This window comes from Vitis riparia, chromosome 7, assembly GCF_004353265.1.
Source record: "Vitis riparia cultivar Riparia Gloire de Montpellier isolate 1030 chromosome 7, EGFV_Vit.rip_1.0, whole genome shotgun sequence".
In the NCBI taxonomy this organism is placed as follows: Eukaryota; Viridiplantae; Streptophyta; class Magnoliopsida; order Vitales; family Vitaceae; genus Vitis; species Vitis riparia.
In genome coordinates this window covers 5,960,399-5,988,187 of record NC_048437.1, presented here as the reverse complement: position 1 = coordinate 5,988,187, position 27,789 = coordinate 5,960,399, and the positions used below count along the sequence as shown (strand labels likewise).

General features: G+C 34.7%; 3 protein-coding genes across 3 annotated transcripts; 2 read left to right on the top strand and 1 right to left on the bottom strand.

Moving 5' to 3' along the window:
* Positions 1 to 945: 945 nt before the first annotated feature.
* On the bottom strand, positions 946 to 5,421 carry LOC117918935 (malate dehydrogenase, glyoxysomal-like). Its single transcript, XM_034835913.1, has 9 exons — positions 5,286 to 5,421; positions 4,386 to 4,601; positions 3,554 to 3,868; positions 2,763 to 2,852; positions 2,556 to 2,639; positions 1,889 to 1,924; positions 1,677 to 1,766; positions 1,485 to 1,579; positions 946 to 1,374 (listed from the first exon to the last, which is right to left on the bottom strand). Exons 1-9 carry the CDS (start codon positions 5,355 to 5,357, stop codon positions 1,302 to 1,304), a joined length of 1,071 nt encoding a protein of 356 aa, XP_034691804.1. The 5' UTR covers positions 5,358 to 5,421; the 3' UTR covers positions 946 to 1,301.
* Positions 5,422 to 17,406: 11,985 nt separating this feature from the next.
* On the top strand, positions 17,407 to 21,186 carry LOC117918952 (LRR receptor-like serine/threonine-protein kinase HSL2). Its single transcript, XM_034835950.1, has 2 exons — positions 17,407 to 20,383; positions 20,536 to 21,186. The coding sequence occupies exons 1-2, from the start codon at positions 17,734 to 17,736 to the stop codon at positions 20,901 to 20,903; spliced, it is 3,018 nt and encodes a 1,005-aa protein (XP_034691841.1). The 5' UTR covers positions 17,407 to 17,733; the 3' UTR covers positions 20,904 to 21,186.
* Positions 21,187 to 23,305: 2,119 nt separating this feature from the next.
* On the top strand, positions 23,306 to 27,478 carry LOC117917662 (LRR receptor-like serine/threonine-protein kinase HSL2). The gene is made up of 3 exons (XM_034834008.1): positions 23,306 to 26,084; positions 26,239 to 26,627; positions 27,305 to 27,478. The coding sequence occupies exons 1-2, from the start codon at positions 23,438 to 23,440 to the stop codon at positions 26,604 to 26,606; spliced, it is 3,015 nt and encodes a 1,004-aa protein (XP_034689899.1). The 5' UTR covers positions 23,306 to 23,437; the 3' UTR covers positions 26,607 to 26,627; positions 27,305 to 27,478.
* The last annotated feature ends 311 nt before the right edge of the window (positions 27,479 to 27,789 follow it).

The window sequence follows — 27,789 nt, the reverse complement described above, 5'->3', positions numbered from 1 at the left end:
GTATTAGATATAAAATATATCTTACTTTGATATATAATAGGGAAGAAGAAATCAGATAATAGAGTTGGGAAAGTTGAGAGAATGAAAAACAGAGAGAATGAGAGGAAGAAAATTTCTTTCTTTTTCTCGGGATGTATATTATAGGAGATGGTAAGCCCTTTTAGCTTTCCAAATGGCTTCCATTAATATCCCCATTAATGAATATTAATGAAACTTATAAATAACATTAATGGTTTTCATTAATAAGTATTAATGGAAGTCATAAATAATACTTAATTAACATTAATGTGGTGACATTCATTACTTCAGTTATAACAAAATTCATATTTTTGATAATAAATAAATCAATAATAAATTTGAGTTTATTATATAATATTAATAATTGTTTGATATAATAGAGAATAAAATTAGTTGTAAGAGTTTTTCAAATATAAAATATTTTACAATATGATTGTATTTTGATATATGATATAAAAATAAATAAATAAATAATTATTTTATATTAAATAAATTAATCATAATTAAAATAATTATATATTATTAAATTTATTATTCAATATTTAATAAATAACCTTATTACTTTTTGAATTGATAATTATGATTAAATACGATTTATTTGACAATATTTCTTTCTAAAATTTTAGAAAATAAAAAGTATTAATCCTATTTAAATAGGAATTTTTTTTGCACAATATTTTTTAAACTTGTAGGAACTAAAATAAGAATCCTAGAAGGTATTTGTTTCAAAAAAAAACTCAAATAAAATAATAATAATAATAATATTTAAAAAATATATATCTAAAAGGAAAAAAAAAACATTTATAGAGGGAGACAAATAAAATGATATTTTTGAAAATAATTGGATGATTTCAAATTATTTTTAAAAAGATGAAGATAATATTAATTCAAAAAAAATTGAGATTACTTTTTTCATATATTTTCGTATTAATGAATGGAATCCCACTTTTCCTCGTTTAATTAATCATCTAGAAAGAGCAAAAAGAGGAAGAATAGGGGAAGTATATGAAGTACAACTGAAACTGAGACCAGCTTCAAGTTTACAGATATGATATCCATCCATTTATTGAATAAAGTACAACTGAAATCCCCAGAGAAGCAACTCCACATTCCTTTTATTCCTCTCAGCAGCTGCACATGAAGTAACTCTCTTCAATCCGGTTTTGAAGTAAAAGGGACTTGATCACTTATTTCCAGGAACTATGACTACGAGAATAGAGAGCATAAAGGGAGCTAATAAGAGCCAGAAATCAATCTACAAGAAAATCGTGGTTGGATCCAATTCATTTCCTGATGAAGGAGATCCCCTTCTGGATGCTTGACGCCAACTCTTTCTTTGCCTTCTCCAAGCCGGCCCTATAAAAAATTGTAGTGCAACATAAAATTTGAATATCCATCTCATATTTTTCATAAGTGAACACAGGAATTAAAAACTAGGAAAATTTTAAGCAGTGGCTATCACGGACCTCTCATACTCATTCAGGGGGCCAAGTGGGTAGATCTCCTCAGCACCAGTACGGCCAAGCCTGACCTTGGACGCAAAGAAAGGAAGTTCAGTGACCTGTAAATGCAACACATTAGCTCTTTACAAACACCATCTGGAATTGTGAATTTATTAGTTCCAAGAAGAAGGTAGATAGAAGCCCTCAATAACAAACCTGAGAAAACACAAAAGCACATTGGATAACCCCAGCATCTCCTCTCAAGCCCCGCAGGCATGTATCTGCAAATTTAACAGCAGCATATGCCTGTATTTTTTTTTATTTACATTTGTATTAATTTTTATTCGAGTTCAACCTGTAATCTATGTGATTCATGTGCAAATAAAAGAAATAAAATAAAAGATTAGGAGCGAGAAATAATGGCCAACCATTGATAGTGTTGCAGAACCAGCCCCAGCTTTTGCCTGCAAAGGATAAGTAAAACAATTCCAACTCAAACATACATAGTTCAAACAAGTAACTATAATAATGGAAACGGATATAGTCATATTGAATGGTTGAAAAGTTAGAAGAAAGAGTTTTATGAAGATTCATAAATGAAAATCCAATAAGGATAATAAGCTCAAGGATATCACTCTCTCAATAATGCAAAGATCAGGACTTCTATTCCATGCAAACAACATAATGATATGAACCAAAAATGTCTTGACCATTTCCTAGACAAACTCATCAGTTTTGTTGAATAGAGCATATCTTGCTTGTCTGCAATATGATATGTTACAGTTCTACATTAAGCTAGCCCAAACCAATCAGAGAATATTAAGCACATCAATGAAGGAACTTATAATGCCACTCAACATGCTGGTTTAATGTGCTTCTCAGTGCAAGAATGCAGTTTACTTTAATAATCAAAATGACAGCCCATAATAATCTCAGCTCACCCTGGGATGATAATTGTCATTACATTTTAAATCCATCCAAATATGATAGTCAAGCATGATTTCAATTAGGTTCGGCATATGACACATGGAATTTGGGGCTGTCTGAATTGGCCTTCAAGTTAACAAACGTTCAAAAAAAAATAAATGGTTTTACCTCAACAACTTCAGTACCACCATTCTGAATCCGAGCAGTTAAGTAGTCAATTTCTTCCGGGGTGAAAGAGCATGGAGGTTTGACCTGTATAAAGGAGAGCAACTGGTTTATAAAACTAATGTATTACATAGTAGAACAAAATATTCAGAAGGTATTTAGAGACAAGCTCATAAAAAATTGAAAACTTGGATATAAGTGCTCTTGAACCTGAGATAAAAGAGGTAAAATTGTAACCCCTGCATGACCACCTACAACAGGAACATCAACTTCTCTGGGATCAAGTCCCAAAACTTCCGCCTGTGTAGAAAGCAAAAGTAAAAGGGAAAAAACAAAAATAGAAATCAATGACAGAACTGGAAATAGAAAACAGTGAAGCATATCACGTAAGCAGGCCCTATTCTATGATCTATCATTGCAACACTGTATCCAGCAATCCATGGTGCCCAGCAGTGTGCAATCAAAATGGTGCACCCTTTAATAGCTAACATCACACTGTGGTTCCCATGAGATCCATTACAGATTCAGATTGCTTGACTCTATACTTAACAGACTCCTTGATGTCTTCTTTTGGCTTATGATTCCCACATGTTCATTTTGCCAAAATGGAGCACCTTTTAATAAGGATATAACACAACAAAAAGATTCAGAAAATTTGAAACTGTACAGGCTCATTTTTTTTTAACAAGATAGATGAAAGTGGACAAATCACTTCCACCCTTTCATCTATATTAACAAAGAACAGGTCATAATTTTGGAAATTTTTTCTCAAGACATGTTATTTTTGTCATAAAGTGACTAATCATCTACATGGTTAAAGATGTAAAAGAAATGACTACAAATAAAAGGAGAATCAAGAAACCATATTTTCTGGTAGTTGGGTAATATCACAACAAACCAGCAAAGCCAACCAAATTAATACCAAGAATGAAGATAAAAATAAACTATTTCCCATTCCAAATAGAAAGACCACAAATAAGCAGCAAGGTAGACGTGCATACCACAAAAGTGTTGGCTCTGACAACATCAAGCATTGTGACCCCCAAAAGTCGCTTTGGGTCAAAGGTGCCGGCTTTTTTGAAAACCTCTGCTGCAATTGGAACTGTAGAATTTACAGGATTACTGATCAAGTTGACAATAGCGTTTGGGCAGCACTTAGCAATTCCTTCACAAAGGGTCTTAACTATTCCAGCATTGATGTTAAACAGATCATCCCTTGTCATTCCTGGTTTCCTTGGAACTCCTGCAGGAATAATTACAAGGTCCATGCCTGTAAGGGCATCCTCGAGTTGTTGTTGCCCTAGAAAACCACGCACCTAGAAAGCCAAAGATATTACTCAGTGTAAGAGGTAAAACTGGAGAACTACCCAACCAAGTTTGGACCTCTAAATAAGCATTTAGGTCAAAATAACTATTGTTGCTAATAAGCATTTAGGATGACATAACTATTGTTGTTATACATGCCTTTTATCCAATCCATTACTGCTCAAAAGAGATGTCATGTACATATTCTGGAGCATCAATTGGGCTTCCGTAATTGACATATTGGGTTTTGGGTTGTGAGGGTTGGGCATGTGAAATAAAGCTTTTATAATGTAAATTCTCATTCCTAATTCCTGAATTCAAACTCTGGAACCTACAATTATAACCTGACTGGCTGGCCTCTTGCCCAAATGACAAAAGATTATCAATCTAAGCTAACCCCATTACAAGAAGTAATATTATGTCTAAAATTCTAACTTTAAGTATCCCAAAATCAACAACAGAGTCAAATTACTCTTAGAACCAGCAAGTTGAAATCTTCAAATGAAAGAAGAGTAAGAATAAATTTACCACAGCACCCGTATCCATATGACTGATATCTGAAGTGACACCAGGTGTATTGACAACATCATATAGATGAAGCACTGAAACCAGTGGGTTCATCTTCATCAACATGGCCAAAGGCTGTCCTATGCCTCCTGCAGCACCCAATATAGCAACTTTGAATCCAGGGGCTCCACCTTTTGCCCTGCAATTCTCCCTGCTCAAGCCAGAACTCTCCCCCATCTTTTTGAGTCCACAATTTACAAACAATTTCAATAACAGAAAGCCAAACACTTGTCAGTTGGGGCCTAGATTGATTAAACTCACAAAAATACCATCAAATATCAGATACAATTGGGAGTTGGATTTCATGCAACCTGAAATTCAAATTGCATGAGGGGGAAAAAAAACTATCAGGTTTTGTTTAATTGTATGGAATTTAGGCTTTGGATGCTTTGAAAAGCAATGAATTTGGAATTGAATTAAAATTGACATACTCCAACTCCACAGAAATAACTTTGTAGTGGAAGCCAGATAATCGAATTCCAAATCAAAACCCAAGTCTTAGCAACCAAAAGCAGCTTTCCAAAACCTCAAATGGAATAATTTTGCACTGAGAAGTTAAAAGAGAGAGAGAGAGAGAGAGCGGAGTTTTACATTTGGTCCTCTTTTTTAGTTCCTAAGAACATGAAAAGCTCCAGATAACTCAGCCAAGGAATTGCAGAACTCATGAACAGAGGTCATTATTTTCAAGTAGAAACAAGGTCAAAATCTTAAGATTTCAATTTTCATTTTCTTTTTCTTTTCCTTTTCCTTTTCGTCAGGTTTCTCAGCAATACAGAGGAAACAGATACCGTCCATCAACTACAAGTGAAAAATATTACACAAAAAACAGAAGCAATTGCCCAAAGAAATGAAAGCAGAAACCTGGAAATTGGAAGGTTGAAGATGAGCTGAGATCCTAGCAATGCGTTGATTGGCATCAGAAGTCGGGTGCATCGTTTCTTCTCCTGGGTCGACGAGGCAGGCGATCAGTGTTCAACAACTGCCAAGAATGGGCCGTGGGAAGAAATAAATAGATACAAAGGACATAGGAACTGGTGAGCGATGACGTCAATCCGCTGCTCTTACCAAGAATTGTTGGGAAGCGTGGAACCTGATCTTTGGGGCCCAACTCAAAGAGCCCAATCCTAAAGCCCAAATCCCCATCCACTTCTCTCTCTCCAATCTCCATCCAATACAAAAAATCCAAGCCCACTACAAAGGAGACTCATTGGGCCGAGCGGAAAAGAACAGGACAAGGGCCCAGTCGCAAATAGCAAAAAAAGGGAGGTTCTAGAAAAGGGGAAGTCGCTTTTGGTCTGATATGAAGGAGGGGATGGGGGGCTTTGATGGGATGTTGAAAATGTTAGGGAGTCATTGACGTTTAAGGCACAACACCATTGCCTTTATTGTCAAAGAAGGTGGCTGTCTCATTTTATTATTATTTGGGTTTGCCTCTACAAATCCCTTTCCCATAACATGTGCTCATATAAATGATGATCTCACACTTTAATCAACTCTCTCATCATTACCCACTTATATTTTATATATTATGTATTACCAATGATATTTTTCCAATTTTCCTATTACCTTTCCCGAGCCGACACTTTTCTTAAGTTAGGGACGGAGCAGAATATGATGGGGGGGTGGATGCACCTGCGGGTGAGGATAGTGGGATAGTTGAACGGGACCTACAGAGGGTTTCTGTCTTACCAGAAGACAGACCAAAGGGAAAGTCGAAAGGTACCTTTCACCGGCCACCCTAATCGAATGTTGCTCTTACTCTTACTCTCTCCCCCTATTTTCACATTTACGCCCTTGGCTCATTGCTGCCGGGGCTTCTTGGTCATTCTTCAACCTGAAACGACTCCTAGTCGACACGTTTCTCTCCCAGACAGCGAGTGTTTTGGTTTTACGTACGTCAGCGCGTGCACAAGCAGAATACCGCCAACTAAAAGCCAAAGCACAAAACAAGCCGCATGTAGGAAATGCTTATGGGCCAGCCCTTTAAAAACCCCTCAAGCTCTATATCCTCTCTCATATCCCTCTTTCACTAACAGAGGAGAGCAGAATAAAGGAGAGAGACAGCGAGCTTCAATCTTCTTCCTCAGTGGGTGGAGAGGAGGATGGAGGAGTGGTGGTGGGGTTGGGCCCAATGGGCCTGAGCAAGTTTCTCAAACGGCTCAAGAGGACAAAACCACTAGAAAAGCACTTTGTCCATCCCAACCATTCAATTCATTCATTCTCACCGGGTTCCCTGCAATGACCAAACTGGCCTTTGTTGAGAAAGAGAAATGTACTCTCAAGACATTCCCTCTGTAAAACAGAGGTGTTAGTTGTGCATTTTTAAGGCGAAGAGTGCAATGTAGCTCTCTCTGTACAGCACAATCCCCTGTTCTTCATACATAGTAACAAGGCAGACAGAATGGAGCCAGGCAATAGTTGTAGCGTTTTACTTTTAGATTTTCCATTTTTCATATACCCCTTTTCTTTCCTTTAATTGTCATATTATATTCAAGAAGAAGACGAAGAAGAAGGGAGAGCATAAGGAGGATTGTCATCACTGATCATCGGAACCTCACTGTGTATGGAAATGGGTTTCTGAATCTTATTGTTGTTGCCGTGATAGTGGTGATGATGCTTGTGCTTCTTCCCGCTTTTCTATGGAATCATTGCTTTTATCTATATACATGGAAGATACTTATAGTTCCTTTTATATCTGATTTTGCCCATTTTGTTGAGTCTCTCTGTTTCTACTCACTCTATTTTTTACTTGTTTTGTTGCTTTAATTAAGAGTATGTGTGTTCAGAAGGTCAGAAGATGGCCACCGCAAACAAGAGAATTGGAAAGGCAGAAGTTTTGTTATAACTTTTTCTTATTGAACTTTTTTGTTTCATCTCTTGAAACAAACATGTCTGAATTTGGAATCAGCAAACATGTTGTGGTGCTGATGCTGTTCATTTATATCGCCTGTTGCATGAATATACTCGATGAGGCCAGTGGTTTTCTGGTGTTGCTCGGTTTGTATGTATGATTTAATTTGGTTTTTACATCTTAAGTTTATGTGTTTGAACATTTCCTCCCTCTCTTTCCACACGACAAAAGCCGTCCTAAACCATAAAGCACAACCTCCATGAACTACCTACTCTTGATTTCATTCTCATGGAAAACCTCTTATCTTCCCACCCCCCAACGACTGCACATGAGGCATGCATTTCATATCCCAACCCAAACAAACTTCCTTCATCAAACAATACCCAATTTTTGCTTCCATTGAATAGCAAAACTCTGATTATGTCAACTGTTCTCAAGCGAGTTTTCTCTTTCTGTCCATCAACTGATATCCCAACCAGTAAGCAGTTCACACATGTGGGTATGAATGATAATGTTATATGTAATTTCATCCAATGAAATTTGCTTGGTATGATGCTTGCTTTCCGGGCATAAATTCAAGCCGCTAAAATTTTTCTGAAGAAGTTAGGAAGCTTATGGGATGTGACCCATCATGGAAGAAACTGTAGGATGGTCCTACAATTGATGGAGACGAGATGCTTTTAATTAGGTTCAGGTATCGGAGACATGACATGTAATTTTGCTGCAAACTTCTCTGCCATACCAAATTCTTGAAAGCCATTGGTGTCTATCTTTGTTTGGTTTGCAGAGATGACAATCTCTATCTCCTCCGAGTTTGACAATGTTGTTTGGTTTGTGCGCTAGAGGCCGGGATGTCAAGTGGAGTTTCAGAATGAGTGTAATTTTATCTTTTCCTTCTTCATTTGTCTGCAAAGTTTGAGTACTATGCAGAGCAATTGTGAACCATTCAACAAGAATAAACCAAATGAAGTAGATGACATTTGAATTTCATAGTCATTTGATTACAATTTGACGGTCCATTGAAGCCCCCCAATTTTTTCTACAACTTGAGGAAGGTCCAGTTAGGCTATTATTGCCAAGCAGTGAATGATGATGTTGTGGGCATTGGGAAAAATCAGACATTGAAAACTTTCAATTATTTTCTCAGAGCATTTGACAATGGACCTCCTTTGTTTTCTTTACCTGTTGAAATGGCCCCATTAATCTTTAATGTTACACTTATGACTCATTATGTTTAAATGTTTTTATGATCTGTACAAAGACTTTGTTGACTAGGTTTCTTCTTCTGCTTATCTCTTTGTACGACTGCAATGATTGTCATTGCATTTTGTTAATTGCTATAAGACCTAATCCTAAATGCTTTTACTTGGGATCTTTTACATCTTCTTAATTTGTACTTATTGTAAGACCAAGTTAAGAAATGTTAAAATGAGCTGGACTGAAAATTAAACATTCCACTAACCCGAGAGTTAGGCGTAACATGCGGCTGCATTACCCACATGATAAAACAAAAAATGATATATATTTTTTTTATAAAAAAAAAAAAACATAAATGGAGTGCCCAAAGGATAATAAGAGTGACAATTCGTGTTGATGGGTCGTGTTCATGTCAAAACCCAAGTATTTTACAATATAACCCAATTTAAACTTGACAGGAATAATGATCATATCAAAATCATAAACTCAGATATTGCCTATTTATTATGCATGTACATATTGTGTAACCCATTTAATAATTAAATTTTTCTATTTAATAATCAGATTGAGTTAATATGTTTATGTAATTAATAACTCAACTAAATAAGTTTATGATTTAATCAACCTATTTGTTTAAAAATAAATTTAAAATAAGTTAAATATTAGATAAGTTAATTGACATTAAATTTAGGGATAATTGTGTTTTGCACTCAGTTGGGCCCAAAAATTAATATTTGACCAATAAAAGTTGCATAATTGATGTGAATGATATAAAATGTGAAGAGACCAATATATCATTCAAAACTATTTTGAGTATTTTCTATCACAATGTTTAACAAACTTTTTTATCTTAATTTTAAAAAAAAATATTCTGAAAATTTATTATTTTTAGAAAACTATTTTTTAAAAATATATATTATAAAATATATCATTTAAAAAAAAATTGACATATTTTTAGTTATTTTTATATACACAATTTTAAAAATATATATTTTCCAAGATGTTTGATTTTTAAATAATAATAATACTAATAATTTATTTTTATTTTTATTTTTGGAAAGGGGTGTATTTTTTTTCCAAATCACTAAATTAAATTAAATTTTATTGAGGTTTACAAAAGAAATAAACTTTAAATTAATGTTTTTCTACTTTTTTTTTTATAGTTAATAAAGGTCATTTTTAGAAAGATAAAAAATTCATTTTTTTTTTTTTCAATTTTCACACTTTGTCTTGGTTTTGGCTTTAAATGGTGAACTTATATGGACCAAAACTTAATTTTTGAGTCTAATTAGGTTCAAAACATAATTGTCCCTTAAATTTATATAATATAAATTAATTTGAAAATTATGGATTATGTAGGTGGATATGAAATCCATGAAAAACATGTAGGTGTTGTATTGGAATTGTATCAAACTTTGACGGTCTATTCTACCATAATGATTTCAAGAGGAATTAGAATTGTAAACGGGACTTATTTTGACTGGATCCTTCACCAGGCCCAGTCCAATGCCCACTTAGCTATTTTGCTATGTGGTAACTCATCAGCCAATAAGTGGGAGTGAAGCAGAGTTGTGTTGACAGGCTGGAGCCAGAAGTGGGCATTTCGAAAAAGCGACGGGGGAAGTAGGCATGTCTCCCCAAAGCTGATTGTGCAGAGAAGAAGAGAGAAAAGCATTAGTGGAAAATGTGAAAAAAGAAAAAGTATAAAAAAATTAAATTATATAAATTATTTTTATTTAATATTTTAAAATTATTTAATATTTTTACAAAGTTAAATAATTTTAAAATGTATAATTTTTTTTATTAATTTTAATTATATTTGAGTTTTAAAAAAAAATTAAGGTTAAGATCAAAATACCCATTCACCTTTCTTATAAACTTTTTTAGTCTTTATTGCACTACTATTCATGCAATTATAATAATTCTATTTTAACTATTTAAAACTTTTTTTTATAAATAATTGAAAATCAATATTATTTTTTATTTTAAATTATAAATAAAGAAAAATTACATTCAAAACTATTTTAAAAAAAATGGTAATATGATTTATATTTTTTATATATATTTTTAAAAACATTTAATTAAAAAATGAAAACTATTTTTAAAAATAAAAATTAAAAACCTTGTTTAGTACTATTTTTTATATGAAAATAATAAAAAGAATTAAATTTCATTCATTGATTATCCATTAAATTTTATATGAAAATTTTTTATCCTTACTTATAATAAGAGTAAAAAGATTCAATATCATTAAAAAAAAAAACAAAAAAGTTATAAATGAGTAATACTTAATTGAGAATAGAAAAGAAAAAAAAGAAAAAAAAAAGAAATTTACTTTCACTTGGCTATGTAGAGGTTAAGGGTATTTTAGGGATTAATGAAGGATAATATCATTCAATTTAATTTTTACACTTTATTTGGGTTTTGGGCTTAAATGTGCATGATATATGGATCTTTGATCAATTTTTGGGTCCAATTGGGCCAAAACATAATTCTCCTTTTTTTTATTTTTTTTTATTTACTATTTTATATAAAAAAAATATGAAAGCCAAAGAAAAAGAATTTGCTATTTTTTTATTTGATTTTTTATGATGAGAAAAATGATTTCACTCAATTTTTTATGCTTTTGATATTTGCTTTCATACTGAAGTGATTCAAATAGAGATTATAGCAACTGAAAAGGCCCCTAAAAAAGGAAGAAAAAAAAGGAGAAGGTTCTCATTTTCCATTCTCCATTCTCCATTGATTGATGCTTCTGCGCCCTCATCATGCATCGAGAAGAGTTCTTCCACGTGTGTATCACATAAATACAGTAAATCGATAATGGTTTTTGCTTCGAAAATGTTGGTTGTGTTCATTTCCATGAGATTTCGGCCCTTAGCGGCTGAGTATATTACAGCCATCATCTAGAAGGAGGAGCAGAGCAGCTCAGCAGATAATGATTTCCTTATTCCTTAAGTTGTTTTCACTTTTCATTGCAACTTGGAATTGTTCGTAGTGTTTGGACCAGGAAAGAAGATTAGGCGCATTTAGCCAGCCCTCTTTTTCCTGGGAACAACTTCCCTCACAATAAAGAAGGAAAGGAAGTCATTTTCCTCTTAACGATGTGGAATTTATGCTCTACAGACAAGTGCCAGCGGCTTCTAAAACAATTCCTGGAATCCAACTTTCCATAACAGACTTCCTAAATGCACCTCTGGGCCCTTTATTTGTTCTGTCCTTTGAATTCCATTCCCATGGTTGGTCAGAAAAAACGAGATGAAAACCCACAGAGGGTGGTGTCAAAAGGAAGGGAGGCTACCATGGCAAAGGTAGAGACGTGCTCTGTATCCATTTTGGTCCTAATGTGCTCCTGTGGCTGTAAAACACGGCTGCAAGGTTAAGAAGAGCCCATTGCAAATGCATCGTCATGACTGTTTTTTGTCTTATCCTATGTGAGAGATTGCACCTTTCCTTTTGTTATTCTTCGATCCATTTTCAAGCCCTTTGCCATGCAAATTGATACCACCTCAACAATAGTTCCAAACCAATAGTGACTAAATGAAAGGCAACATGGCAAACCAATAATGAGCTCATGATCAAAATAATATTGTGTTTTGGACCTAATTGGGTCCAAAATTTAAGTTTTGATCCATATAAGTTCACCGTTTAAACTCAAGACCTAGAAAAAGTGTGAAAATTGAGAAAAATGATATGAATTTGTTATCTTTCTAGAAATAAACTTTGCTCACTATTAAAAAAAAAACATTAATTTAAATTTTATTTCTTTTGTAAACCTTAATAAAATTTAATATAATTTAGTGATTTGGAAAAAAAAAATACTCTTTTCCAAAAAAATAAAAATAAATTATTTTTATTATTATTATTTAAAAATCAAAAAAATAAAAATATATATTTTTAAAATTGTGTATATAAAAAATAACTAAAAATATGTCAATTTTTTTAAATGATATATTTTTAGAACATATTTTTTATAAAATTAGTTTTTTAAAAATAATAAATTTTCAGAATAATTAGTAAAAAAAATTAAGATAAAAAAGTTTGTCAAATATTGTGATGGAATGTAGTTTTGAAGGGTATATTGGTTTCTTCATATTTCATATCATCCTAATCAATTATGTAACTTATATGGAGTAAAACTTAATTTTTAGGTCCAATCGGGTCTAAATCACAATTATCCTAAAATAATATTAGTTCAAAGAGAAAACAATAGTAGTGTTGTCAATTGGGTACTAGATCCTAATAGACTTTGGACCATTCTTCTTCTACAAATCTTCACACACTTCAAAATCAAGTATACGCGTATTATGCTATAGAGGACAACATTTGGATCTACACGTTTCTTCTTTATATTTTTATATCAAATATTGGATTTAATGATTAAAACTTTGAATGTGTAATTGAAGCATTTGAAAAAAATCTATTATATCTCCACTTTTAAATAAATTTTGTAATTATAAATATCATTTTGATACCCATTTTTTTAAAAAACTTTTAATTACTAATTTATGTAATTTTTTAATATAATATTATTTAATTTTTATAGGGTGTTAAGGCAACTAATTAGGCCATAGTTTACATTTGTTCTATGACTGCTTTAAAAAATAATTACACAAATAGAAATAATAATTAAAATAACACAACACATATAAAATTTATTTTTAAAATATATTTTAAAATATGAAAAATATATTAAAAATACTTTAAGTTTTCAAACAGATTTCTCTTATATAAAACAATTTAGAGTAATTTTTTCAAAACAGTTTTAAAAAATAGTAATATAATTTGATGTATTTAAAGAATATTAATTACATATTCTCACTAATTGCGCTACAGTGTTGTCTTATAATATGCTATTCAATTTGTAATCTTATTGAAACTTCATTTTTTAATTGAAGCCTTAATTGACAACTGATGCTTTATTTTTGAACTAAAGTCTCAATTTCCAACTAAGATTTCAGTTATTTTTTTTTAATTTACAATTTAATTAAAAACTATTAAATTATAATTAATTATTTAAATTAAAAATATATACTTTAATAATAAATTATTTATGTTTAAACTTAAGAATTTAGTATTACTTCAACAAACATAAATTGATAAATAGAAGATATTATAAATGAATATTTTATTTATTAATAAATTAATAATCTTAAAATAATAAATTTATATAACATATAAATAAGATATAAATTGTATAATTTATTAATTTAAGATATTTAATTTGTTATTTTTTAAGATATTAATTTATTTGTATTATGACAAATTTATCTTTATTGAAATAATAGTATACTCTTGAGTTGTCATATATAGATTTTTTTGACAAAATTAGTTAATGAAATTAATTAGAAAAAGTCTACTACAAAATGTAATTTTTAGTAGTTTCATTAAAGTCACAAAAAAATACCCACTAAACATTTATATAGTGAAAAAAAAACATATATAATTTTACGTGCCTTCACAAGGAGAGAACCTATACGTAGGTCTGAAAAGGTAGGAAGTTGTATTGATCGTAAGTCTGAAGAGATGGGTGACTGTACTAATCATGAGGATAGAAATGTAGGAGGCTGTAATGATGTTAACATTGATGAAGTAATGGACTGACGACTAATTTATAATTAAAATATATATTTTTAATTTCAATAATAAACTATAATTTAATAGTTTTTAATTAAAATTTAATTTTTTTTTTATAAAAAAATTAATTGAAACCTCAATTGGCAATTGAAACTTTAGTTCTAAAATGAAGTCTTAATTGTTAATTAAAGTTTCGGTTAAAAAATGAAAGCTCAGTTAGAAATTGAGACTTTTAACAAAAATTATAAAAAAAATATATACATTTCTATGATATTGTTAGCCCAAGGGTTCTCCTAATCAGGTTTTAATGATAACAAACCATGGTTAAGTGACTAATTGTTTTAAACTTGTTAAGAATCTCAGGCTTAATCTCAAAAATTCATTAAGGACCAAACGAATACGGGATCGAGATCATTTGGAAGACTTGTGATCATAGGAAATGAATGTAAGATGATAGCATGAGTGCACTTAGGATGTTCATACCTTTTCATGCATCTTAGAAAACTCGGTTTATTCTCTAAAACTTGTTTTTCTTTAAAACCCGAGTTTTATCAAATATACATTAGGCAAATTGATTCTAAATTGACATATTAACTCACCTAAAGACTGTGCCTAAGTATTGGAAAAGAAATAAATAAAAAAGGATAGGTTTTCGGGGCCAAAAGACTCAACCGGTCGTGGCTATGGCCAACCGGCTCAACCGATTGGGTAACCGGTCGACCGGTTGCCCTTGTCCGGTCAAGGTCCGATCAAGGGAGACACAAAATTTTCTCTCTCTCTCCCAGTAGCTTTCTCTTCCCGGTCGAGCCACACCCTTGTCCGGTCGAGGTCCGATCGAGGTCCGGTCGATGTCCGGTCGAGATCCGGTCGATGTCCGATCGAGGCAACGGTAACCTGCCATGCATTAAATGCACCAATGGCTAGTGATCCGGTCGACCCTTTGCTCGTCCGGTCAAGGCTACTTTTCTGCTGTTTTTGTCTCCCGAGCTTAAAAACCTATAAATTGAGAGATCCTCTTCATTTATGAGCAAGAGAACAATTGCATTCAAAGCCTACCTACCTGTTCTTGATCAAAAAATTCTTCTTTTCTTTCTAAGTGCATCAAACCATCACTTGCATATTCTTAGTGCACTCTTACAATTCATCCTAACTTTCTCTTGTACTTGAGTCATCCTTAAGCTAGGTTGAGAGTTTCATTTTTGTGTAAACTGAGTGTGAAAGCCTTCAAGTGGTTCAAATCTTGAAAAGATTGTGTAAGAGCCCATTGGAGTCGGAATCCAAGTGTAAGACGATTGAAAGCTTGATTGAAGCTTCAAGTTAGTGGAACCCTCAAGGCCGAACCACTATAAACCCAAGTTTGAATTCTCTAACTTTATCTCTTTCCTTTATTTATTTTGTGCATATATTATTGTGTGGAAAAAGATTTTGAAAAACCCAATTCACCCCCCCTTTTGGGTATTTTCCTAAATTAATTCATAGTCTTTGTTTTATCAGATATGTTCTTACATATTACTAAAGATGTCAATTTAAATATAAGTTTTATAAAGTGATTAGATATTATATTTATATATATATATATAAATGGTCATTTTTGACCCAAAACTCATGTTTTTTTATATGTTGGAAACGGGATGCCCGCGTGTTCTTCACGTACCTAAAAGCAGAAGTTGGGGAGGCTGGGACCCATAAGCCCAAAGGGATAATGTTAGTTCAACAACCTCGACTCGAGCTGTCACGGAGAATTTGTTCTGATTGTAATGGCTGAGACAGATGCACACAAAGAGAAGAGACGAATCAACATTTTATTTTATTTCTTCGTGGAGCCATAATCCAGGCGAATACTTGCTTTGCTCCATTAATCCTTATCTTATAAGCACAAGGGCACTGAAAATTGATCCTTTCAGCCATCATTGGTAATAGCTGTCTCAGTTGATTCACAATCATTTTCTGAGATACTCAGTGTGGTTAAGAAGGGAAGTAATCCTATTTGTGGGAAAAGAGAACCCACCATTTTCTTGGCATTTGCCATTTGAGACAGCTACCTTCCCACTCCATATGCAGCAAACAGGGCCTTGGGGGCCAAAAAGATTGACAGCTTCTGATCCAACTTCCAAGCGACTGATTCTTCACGGTGACGCAGACTGCTTGGCCTGCTGTTACTTCCCAAGCAGCATATGTATTAAATAAATAATTAAGATCCCTGTAATCCTACCTTTCCCAAGTTCAAAGTTCCAAGTCTCAGCCTCCCTTTAGAGGAAAGTTAAAATAATATATCAGCAACCTCCCCTGTTGCGTCTCCCCAAATTCGATCATCCTATTGGTGGTGGGGGGTCACTCGATTTGATCAAATTGAATACCTTGATAGAAACCAAAATATACATTTATTTTAAAAAATATTTTTTAAAAATAGTTTTCATAGAGAATCTAATCCTGCTTATCCCTTTCACTCTCTTCTTGCTTTTCTTTATGTTTTTTACGTTAGTAGTTTTTAATGGTAAAATTTGCTCAAAGATATTATTTCAAATGGGTATAGATTTTCTTTTCCAATTTAATTTATTCACAAAAGAAAAAAAGGAACTTGCTATAATATATTATCAAAATAAACAATTCTCTTATTTGAGGGAATTATCAAATTTATTCTTGCTTCTATCCTTCAACTCATATCTCTATTTTTTATATAAAAATTACTATAATAAAAAATATATTTCTTTAATTTTTTATTAAAATAAATAATTCTTTTACTAAGTGCGTCATTCATTTTAGGGTGTTTTTTACAGCATTTTATTTGAAAGTAATTTTAGTGAAAGTGTTTTTGTTATAAATATTTTAAAGAAAATTCTATATCCAATATTTTTTAAGAAAATATTATAAATAATTTTGAAATCTTATAAGTGATTTTTAAAAATTTTAAAAGTGTTTGTAAAAAACACTTTTTAACTGAAAGCTCTTTCTAGAATATCTGGATTCTTAGAGCGTGTGTTGGAGCAAAATAATAATAATTCTAAAAAGTGTTTGTAATCCATTAAAAATAATTACTAGAATCATGAACTCTTAATTTCATTTATATTATTCTGCTTGAAATACCACTTTATACAATTTTAGTTATATTTCTATTTTTATAATAGATAATGTACTCGGAAATTCAAACAAGAAATATTTTTCTATATTTAATAATAATTTTTAAGTTAGCATAAGAAACTTTCTATATTAAGTAGATCGAAAGGTGGAATTTAAGATAATTAAGTCATTTAGGAAACGATTGATCGATTTAGTTTAAGTTTCATTAGAATTCTAAACAATCAAAGGGCAAAAAATACAATAGCAACATTTCCTGTTCCCCACAAAAGATGAGATCTCATAGCCTGCCTTCGTTCACTCAGTCGGTCAGTCCTGCCCATGAAGGTGACTAGGTGAGTGGTTTCTAACTTTCCAGATTCAGGAGCATGAGACGAGCGCAGTTTCTTTTTGTCATTGTCGCTTGGCAAAAAAGGGAATCACGTTCCCTGAGCTGTAATTATACCTAACCTAATTGCTGTCTTATCTTGTATGTTTCGGTAAAGCACTGTGCTCACGCATTTTCCCAAAAACCATGCTCTGCTTCCTGCAATAGCAACCGTAATTTCCATGTGAGCCGCCCGAAACTGCGATTCCCGGAGGAACTCTACTTGTCACCATTTCCATGCAATGAACCCATCCGTTTCCTCAACTCCAAGCCCTCTAAAGCCAATGCTTATTCTTCTTCTCACTCCCAGAGCTCTCTGTAACATGACCCTTCGCCTGCTGCTAGTCTTCTTCTTCTTTTTGGGTTTTGTTTCTCCGGTGATTTCTCTGAACAGGGACGCCGATATTCTGATTCAGGTCAAGAATAGCGGGCTTGATGACCCATACGCCGTACTGGGGGACTGGGTTCCCACCAGTGATGATCCCTGCAAATGGACTGGTATTGCTTGTGATTACAAAACACATGCCGTTGTTTCCATCGATTTGTCTGGGTTTGGTGTTTCTGGTGGCTTTCCTTCAGGGTTCTGCAGGATTCAGACACTCCAGAACCTCTCTCTCGCTGATAATAATCTTAATGGTAGTCTCACATCAGAGTTAGTTTCCCCCTGCTTTCATCTCCACTCTCTGAATCTCTCTTCAAATGAGTTGGCTGGAGAATTGCCGGAGTTCGTGCCGGAGTTCGGTAGCTTGCTGATTTTGGATCTCTCATTCAACAACTTCAGCGGCGAGATTCCGGCCAGTTTCGGCCGCTTTCCGGCTCTCAAAGTCCTGAGATTGTGTCAAAACCTCCTCGACGGTTCGATTCCGTCATTCTTAACGAACCTCACTGAGTTAACTCGGCTCGAAATAGCTTATAATCCGTTCAAGCCCAGTCGCTTGCCTTCGAATATAGGTAACCTAACTAAGCTCGAAAATCTTTGGTTTCCTTGCTCGAGCCTCATCGGAGACATACCTGAATCAGTCGGCAGTCTCGTGTCGGTCACGAATTTCGATCTCTCCAACAACAGTCTCTCCGGTAAGATCCCTGACAGTATTGGCAGATTGAAAAACGTAATACAAATGGAGCTCTACCTCAACAATCTCTCCGGCGAACTGCCGGAAAGTATCTCAAATATGACAGCTTTAGTTCAATTGGACGCGTCCCAGAACAATCTCTCAGGAAAATTGCCGGAGAAGATCGCAGGAATGCCTCTCAAGTCGCTTAATCTTAACGACAATTTCTTCGATGGGGAGATTCCGGAAAGTCTCGCATCAAATCCAAATCTACATGAGCTGAAGATCTTCAATAACAGATTTTCCGGCTCTTTGCCAGAAAATCTTGGTCGGAATTCTGCTCTGATTGATATTGATGTCTCTGGTAACAATTTCACAGGTGACTTGCCTCCGTTTTTATGTTACAGGAAGAGGCTTCGACGTCTCATCTTATTCAACAACCGATTCTCAGGAAATCTGCCGGAGACGTACGGTGACTGCAATTCTCTATCTTATGTACGTATCTTCAGCACTGAACTTTCGGGAGAAGTGCCTAATAGGTTTTGGGGTTTGCCTGAGCTACATTTTCTTCAATTAGAAAACAATAGATTCCATGGTTCCATTCCTCCTTCCATATCCGGAGCTCAGAAGCTGACAAACTTTCTTATCTCTGGTAACAAATTTTCGGATAAGTTGCCTGCTGATATATGCGGCTTGAAAAGGCTGATGTCCTTCGATGGAAGCAGGAATCAGTTTTCCGGCGATGTCCCTGTGTGTATAACCGACTTGAAGAAGCTACAGAATCTGGAGCTTCAACAGAACATGTTATCTGGAGGGATTCCAAGCAGAGTAAGCTCGTGGACTGATCTGACGGAATTGAACCTTGCAGGTAATAGATTCACAGGCGAAATTCCTGCGGAGCTCGGAAATTTACCAGTTCTAACGTACCTAGACCTCGCCGGCAACTTTCTCTCCGGAGAGATTCCGGTGGAGTTAACGAAGTTAAAGCTCAACATATTTAACGTTTCCAACAACCTACTGTCGGGTGAAGTCCCAATCGGGTTCAGCCACAAGTATTATCTCCAGAGTTTGATGGGTAACCCGAATCTGTGCAGTCCGAACCTGAAACCGCTCCCTCCATGCTCGCGATCCAAACCCATCACCTTGTATTTGATTGGTGTTTTAGCCATTTTTACATTAATACTTCTACTCGGATCACTCTTCTGGTTCTTGAAGACCAGATCAAAAATATTTGGCGGCAAACCCAATCGCCAATGGAAAACTACCATATTCCAATCCATTCGGTTCAATGAAGAGGAAATTTCCTCGTCATTAAAGGACGAAAACCTCGTCGGTACCGGTGGGTCGGGTCAGGTCTACAGAGTGAAGCTGAAAACTGGTCAGACCATAGCGGTTAAGAAACTTTGTGGAGGCATGCGAGAACCAGAAACGGAAGCCATGTTCCAATCTGAGGTGGAGACATTGGGAGGAATCCGGCATTGCAATATCGTAAAACTGTTGTTTAGCTGCAGCGACGAGGATTTCAGAGTTTTGGTATACGAGTACATGGAGAATGGGAGCTTGGGTGAGGTGTTGCAAGGGGATAAGGGTGAAGGTTTGTTGGATTGGCACCGGCGGTTCAAGATAGCAGTTGGTGCAGCTCAGGGACTGGCGTATTTGCACCACGACTGCGTGCCGGCCATCGTGCACCGGGATGTAAAGTCTAACAATATACTCTTGGACGAGGAGTTCAGTCCACGTATAGCTGATTTTGGGCTGGCCAAGACGCTGCACCGCGAGGTGGGCGAAAGCGATGGGCTCATGTCTCGTGTCGCTGGCTCCTATGGCTACATTGCACCAGGTGAGCTTAGTGTGCCCTCTCTCACTCTGTTTCAGTCTCATGTTTAGTTTTCAAATTCCCAAACATCTGAGATAATGTTCGTTTGATCATAGATATTATGTAAAGATGGTTATCTTGCTAATCTATGTTGGTGTTGAATCGACCAACTGCAGAATACGCTTACACGCTGAAGGTGACTGAGAAGAGTGACGTGTATAGTTTTGGTGTAGTATTAATGGAGCTAGTAACTGGGAAAAGGCCCAATGACCCCTCCTTTGGTGAAAACAGGGACATAGTGAAGTGGGTAACAGAGGCTGCATTATCGGCTCCAGAAGGAAGTGATGGGAATGGCTGCAGCGGCTGTATGGATCTGGATCAGCTTGTAGACCCAAGGCTGAACCCATCTACAAGTGACTATGAAGAGATTGAGAAAGTTTTGGATGTGGCTCTTCTATGCACTGCAGCGTTTCCCATGAACAGGCCCTCCATGAGAAGAGTAGTCGAATTGCTGAAGGGCCACACATTGGCTCGCACAGAATGATTCTCCAAAAGCATGGTAGTTTTATACTTGGTTTCCCTTCACAGCACTAAAGTTTTTTTGTGATACAGATGTGCCAAACCCTCTATAAGCAGCGTTGCCATTAATCTTGATGAATTAGTGAGTATGGTTTGTACTTGTTTCTTGAAATTAAGCCTACTACATTCACCTCAGAATTCATGACAGAGGAGCTTGGCTCAGAATTCATGACGGAGTAGCTTGTGACTCTAATTAACTTTATATTTTTTTCAGTGGGACATGGTAAGACTTTATCATACATTTTCAATTCCGTGCTCAATTTCAAAGAATTCAAGTATCCAAATTCTAGCTTGTATGTTTCAAAATTAAACTTCATTTCCAAACTTAGACCTTCTGACAAAGTGTTGACCTCGGTACAAAATTCAAGCTAGCTAGTTGTTTAAGATAATATTTAATTGGTCAGATATAGAATAAGATAAAAAAAAAAAAGCTATATTTTATATCTGCTTTTTAGGTTAATTTTCTGTTTTTCAAAATAAAAAAGTAAGAAAATATGTTTGATGATAAAAAATTTATTTTCTATTTTTAAAACCAAAAACTAAGAGGTTTTCAAATAACGTTTTTTAATTATTTTAATTTATTTTTTAGGGTTAGTTTAAATATAGAAGAAGATTAAAAATAAAACTTTGCATATAATAATTATTTTTAAAACGTAGCTAAAAATATAAAAAACAGGTTAAAATATTTCAGATTCTTAAACTGTTATTTGCTTTAATAATATTATAAAACAGTTTTCAAAAACTACTTTTTAAAACTGTTTTAAAAAACACTTATAAAATAAAGTTTAATATTCATATTGCCTATTATTAATATGATAGATTCTTACTATTTAAAAAATGACATGATCATTTAAAACAACACCCAACATATATAACATGAAAAACTTTTACCATAATTAATTTGAGGTATCAGAATCATTCCTCAAGATGGAAACTTTTCATTCATATTCCTTGAGATTTAGGGGCAAACAAAGAGTAGTATCACAGGGTCAGATAAGTCCTAAATCTAGGTCAAACTCTAGTACTAATTTTTAATGACATGCAACTCCAATCAACTCTATTTTCTAAAATGCGTGTGTACCCGAAGAACCCACTAAGAAACTTCCTTTTGTACTTAATGTGAGAACCCACTAAGAAACTTCCTTTTCTACTTAATGTGAGATATTACGCTAAAACCAGTCAACAACCCTCCAAATTCCGAAATTTCAAATTGACCTCATAAATTCACTAAAATTTCAAAAAATAAATATTATCTTCTAAATTATAGATTATAAAATGATTTTAAAATAATACCAAATATATTACATTTTTTTTAAAGTAAGTATTACCATATATTATATTTTTCTATCCTACTTTGTCTATATACGTATATCGTTTTTTTTCCTTATTTGTTTTATTTTAATAATTTTTATGGTAAAATTTCCTCATGGAAATTATTTCAAATGGGGTAGATTTTTTTATCAATTTAATTGACTCCTATATGGAATAATAAAAGAAAAGAAAAAAAAAACCTACTATAATAATGATATATTCCTTTAATATTTTATCAAAATAAACAATCCTCAAGTGAATTATCAATTTTATTCTTCTTTCACTCTATCTTTTATATAAAAAAATTACAATAACAATTAATATATTCTTTTAATTTTTTTATTAAAATAAATAATTTTTTTTTATTGAGTGGATTATTGATTTTAAAATGTGTTTGCTAGTATTTTTAATGAATACTTTTTTTCAAAGTTTTGTTAAGAGAACTTCTATCAAGTGTGTATTGGACAAATATTATAAGTTATTTTTCATATTTTTAAAAGTGTTTTCAAAGATAATTTTTAAATTAAAAGCATTTCTTACCATCATTATTAAATAAACTCTTAATTTTATTTATATTATTTTGATTATATTTCTATTTTAAATATCATTTTATACCATTTGAGTTATATTTCTATTTTTATAATTATTAACTACTCATATGGAGATTCAAACAAAAAATATTTTCTAAATTTATTAATAATTTTTTAATTAGTATAAGCAACTTTTTATATTTAGTAAATCAAAAAGTTGAAGTTAAGATAATTAAGAGTTTGTGTAAGAATGATTTTAGAAAATATTTTTAATATTTTAATATTTAATATTATTTTTTTTTATCATTTTAAGTATTAGAAATGTTAGGAACGTGAGTTAAATCATTTGGGAAGTGATTCATCGATTTTTTACATTAAAAAATAAAAAACAGTCACGTGGATCGTCGTGATCACAAAGGTTAGATTGGTAAGTAAATATTTATTTTGATTATTTTATTTTTAAAAAGCACTATTTTGGCCTTAAACGCGTAATTGTACCTAACCTAATTGCTGTCTTTATCTTGCATGTTATCCGTAAAGCACTGTGCTCGCTCTTTTTCCCAAAGACCATGCTCTGCTTCCTGCAATAGTAATTTCCATGTGAGCCGCCCGAAACTGCGATTCCCGGAGGAACTCTACTTGTCGCCATTTCCATGCAATGAACCCATCCGTTTCCTCAACCCCAAGCCCTCTAAAGCCAATGCTTATTCTTCTTCTCACTCCCAGAGCTCTCTGGAACATGACTCTTCGCCTGCTGCTAGTCTTCTTCTTCTTTTCGGGTTTTGTTTCTCTGGTGATTTCTCTGAACAGGGACGCCGATATTCTGATTCGGGTCAAGAATAGCGGGCTTGATGACCCAGAGGGTAGACTGGGAGACTGGGTTCCCACCAGTGATGATCCCTGCAAATGGACTGGTATTGCTTGTGATTACAAAACACATGCCGTTGTTTCCATCGATTTGTCTGGGTTTGGTGTTTCTGGTGGCTTTCCTTCAGGGTTCTGCAGGATTCAGACACTTCAGAACCTCTCTCTTGCTGATAATTATCTTAATGGTAGTCTCTCTTCAGAGTTAGTTTCCCCCTGCTTTCATCTCCACTCTCTGAATCTCTCTTCAAATGAGTTGGCTGGAGAATTGCCGGAGTTCGTGCCGGAGTTTGGTAGCTTGCTGATTTTGGATCTCTCATTCAACAACTTCAGCGGCGAGATTCCGGCCAGTTTCGGCCGCTTTCCGGCGCTCAAAGCCCTGAGATTGTGTCAAAACTTCCTCGACGGTTCGATTCCGTCATTCTTAACGAACCTCACTGAGTTAACTCGGCTCGAAATTGCTTATAATCCGTTCAAGCCCAGTCGTCTGCCTTCGAATATTGGTAACCTAACTAAGCTCGAAAATCTTTGGTTTCCTTGCTCGAGCCTCATCGGAGATATACCTGAATCAGTCGGCAGTCTCGTGTCGGCCACGAATTTCGATCTCTCCAACAACGGTCTCTCCGGTAAGATCCCTGACAGTATAGGCAGATTGAAAAACGTAAAACGATTACAGCTCTACCTCAACAATCTCTCCGGCGAACTGCCGGGAAGTATATCAAATATGACAGCTTTAGTTCAATTGGACGTGTCCCAGAACAATCTCTCAGGAAAATTGCCGGAAAAGATTGCTGGAATGCCTCTCAAGTCGCTTTATCTTAACGAGAATTTCTTCGATGGGGAAATTCCAGAAAGTCTCGCATCAAATCCAAATCTACATAAGCTGAAGATTTTCAATAACAGATTTTCAGGCTCTTTGCCAGAAAATCTTGGTTGGAGTTCTGCTCTGATTGATATTGATGTCTCCGGTAACAATTTCACAGGTGACTTGCCTCTGTTTTTATGTTACAGGAAGAGGCTTCGACGTCTCATCTTATTCAACAACCAATTCTCAGGAAGTCTGCCGGAGACGTACGGTGACTGCAATTCTCTATCTTATGTACGTATCTTCAACACTGAACTTTCTGGGGAAGTGGCTAATAGGTTTTGGGGTTTGCCTGAGCTACATCTTCTTCAACTAGAAAACAATAGATTCCAAGGTTCCATTCCCCCTTCCATATCCGGAGCTCAGAAGCTGACAAAGTTTCTTATCTCTGGTAATAAATTTTCGGGTAAGTTGCCTGCCGAAATATGCGGCTTGAAAAGGCTGGTGTCTATCGATGGAAGCAGGAATCAATTTTCCGGCGATGTCCCTGTATGTATAACCGACTTGACGAAGTTACAGAAACTGGAGCTTCAACAGAATATGTTCTCTGGCGAGATTCCAAGCAGAGTAAGCTCGTGGACCGATCTGACGGAAATTAACCTTTCAGGCAATAGATTCAGAGGCAAAATTCCCGCGGAGCTCGGAAATTTACCAGTTCTAACATATCTAGACCTCGCCGGAAACTTACTCACCGGAGAGATTCCGGCAGAGTTAACGAAGTTGAAGCTCAACATTTTTAACGTTTCCAATAACCAACTGTGGGGTGAAGTCCCTGACGGGTTCAGCCACAAGTATTATCTCCAGAGTTTGATGGGTAACCCGAATCTGTGCAGTCCGAACCTGAAACCGCTCCCTCCATGCTCGCGATCCAAACCCGCCACCTTGTATTTGATTGGTGTTTTAGCCATTTTTACATTAATACTACTCGGATCATTCTTCTGGTTCTTGAAGACCAGATCAAAAATATTTGGCGGCAAACGCAAAGGCCAATGGAAAACTACCATATTCCAATCCATCCTGTTCAGTGAAGAAGAAATTTGTGCGTCATTAAAGGACGAAAACCTCATCGGTACCGGTGGGTCGGGTCGGGTCTACAGAGTGAAGCTGAAAACTGGTCGGACAGTAGCGGTTAAGAAACTTTGTGGAGGTAGGCGAGAACCGGAAACGGAGGCGATTTTCCAATCTGAGGTGGAGACATTGGGAGGAATCCGGCATTGCAATATCGTAAAACTGTTGTTTAGCTGCAGCGACGAGGATTTCAGAGTTTTGGTATACGAGTACATGGAGAATGGGAGCCTGGGTGAGGTGTTGCATGGGGATAAGGGTGAAGGTTTGTTGGATTGGCACCGGCGGTTCAAGATAGCAGTTGGTGCAGCTCAGGGACTAGCGTATTTGCACCACGACTGCGTGCCTGCCATTGTCCACCGGGATGTGAAGTCTCACAATATACTCTTGGACGAGGAGTTCAGTCCACGTATAGCTGATTTTGGGCTGGCCAAGACGCTGCAGCGAGAGGTGGGGGAGGGCGACGGGTTCATGTCTCGTGTCGCTGGCACCTATGGCTACATTGCACCAGGTGAGCATAGTTTGCCCTCTCTCACTCTGTTTCAGTCTCATATTTAGTTTTCAATTTCCCAAAAAATCTGAGATAATCTTCGTTTGATCATTAGATATTATGTAAAGATGGTTTTCTTGCTAATCTGTATTGGTGTTGAATCGACCAACTGCAGAATACGCTTACACGCTGAAGGTGACTGAGAAGAGCGATGTGTATAGTTTTGGTGTAGTGTTAATGGAACTAGTAACTGGGAAAAGGCCCAATGACCCCTCCCTTGGTGAAAACAGGGACATAGTGAAGTGGGTAACAGAGGCTGCATTATCGGCTCCAGAAGGAAGTGATGGGAATAGCGGCAGCGGCTGTACGGATCTGGATCAGCTTGTAGACCCAAGGCTGAACCCATCTACAGGTGATTATGAAGAGATTGAGAAAGTTTTGGATGTGGCTCTTCTATGCACTGCAGCGTTTCCCGTGAAAAGGCCCTCCATGAGAAGAGTAGTTGAATTGCTGAAGGGCCACGCATTGGCTCGCACAGAATGATTCTCCAAAATTGTAGCAGTGTTATATTTATATAAATATATATATTGTTGGTTAAAAATAAAGTCAAAGAAGAGTTACACTTTTGAAAAATAACCTTTGAAAATAAAGTGTAAGAAGGGTTACATTTTTAATGTGTGAATTAAACACATGATTAAGTTTTGAAATATTACAAAACTTAAGAGGTATTTATACATATGATTAAGTTTTGAAAGTTACAAAACTTGAAAGGTTAACGAAGACAATGAGTCTTCTCATTTTTGTAACTTTATAAAACTTAAGGTTAAGTGTAAGAGAGTTACATATTTGAGATTAAATCATGTTTAATGTGTGAATTAAACTTATGATTTAATTTTTGAATGTTACAAAGATGAAGAGATTGAGGAAGACAATGAGTTTTTTCTCATCCTTGTAACCATTTTTCAACCTTAAGAGTGTTATATATGACTTTTCTTCTTTTTGAAATCTTATACAGAAAAGTGAAAAGGCTTGATCAATCCCAAAACTATTTCCATTAGTTCCCTAAAGATTTCTAGAAGTGGGAGGAAATAGAGTTTTTGGACAAAACTCTAAGAACTTGTTTGAACATTTCTTCTGTTCTTCCTTTTCTTGTTTTATTTTGTAACTTTAAGAGTTTTATTGTATCAAAGTGAGTGTTTGAGAGTGTTTCTTTTCTCCATTGTATCCAAATTTTCCAAACACATGGTAGTTTTATAGTTGGGTCTCCCTTCACGGCTCTCCAATTTGTCGTGATACAGATGTGCCGAACCCTCTATAGGCAGTGTCGCTATTAATCATGATGAATGACTGAGTGTGGTTTGGAGTAGTTTCTTGAAATTAAGCCTACTAAATTCACCTCAGAATTCATGACACAGAATTTTGGCTTATCCTCCCTATTAAGATTAATTGGTAACGATTTTGAATGAATTAGAGAAACCTTAGCTGCATCAGCAGTCTTCTTGTCTAAATGGCTGCATCATTAGCTTTCGAAAAGTTAGGGATCTTAGAAAACATAAGTTACAAGAATTAGATGATCATTGAGATTAGAACTAGTTATTTCTGTCTATTAAACTTCCGATGTTTGTTGCATTAGTTTATTAAATCTTTTTTGGGATTCCCATTATTTTATTAAATGTTTTTGTCCAACAAATACTTTATAAGGATTATAACTATCAATGATGGTATA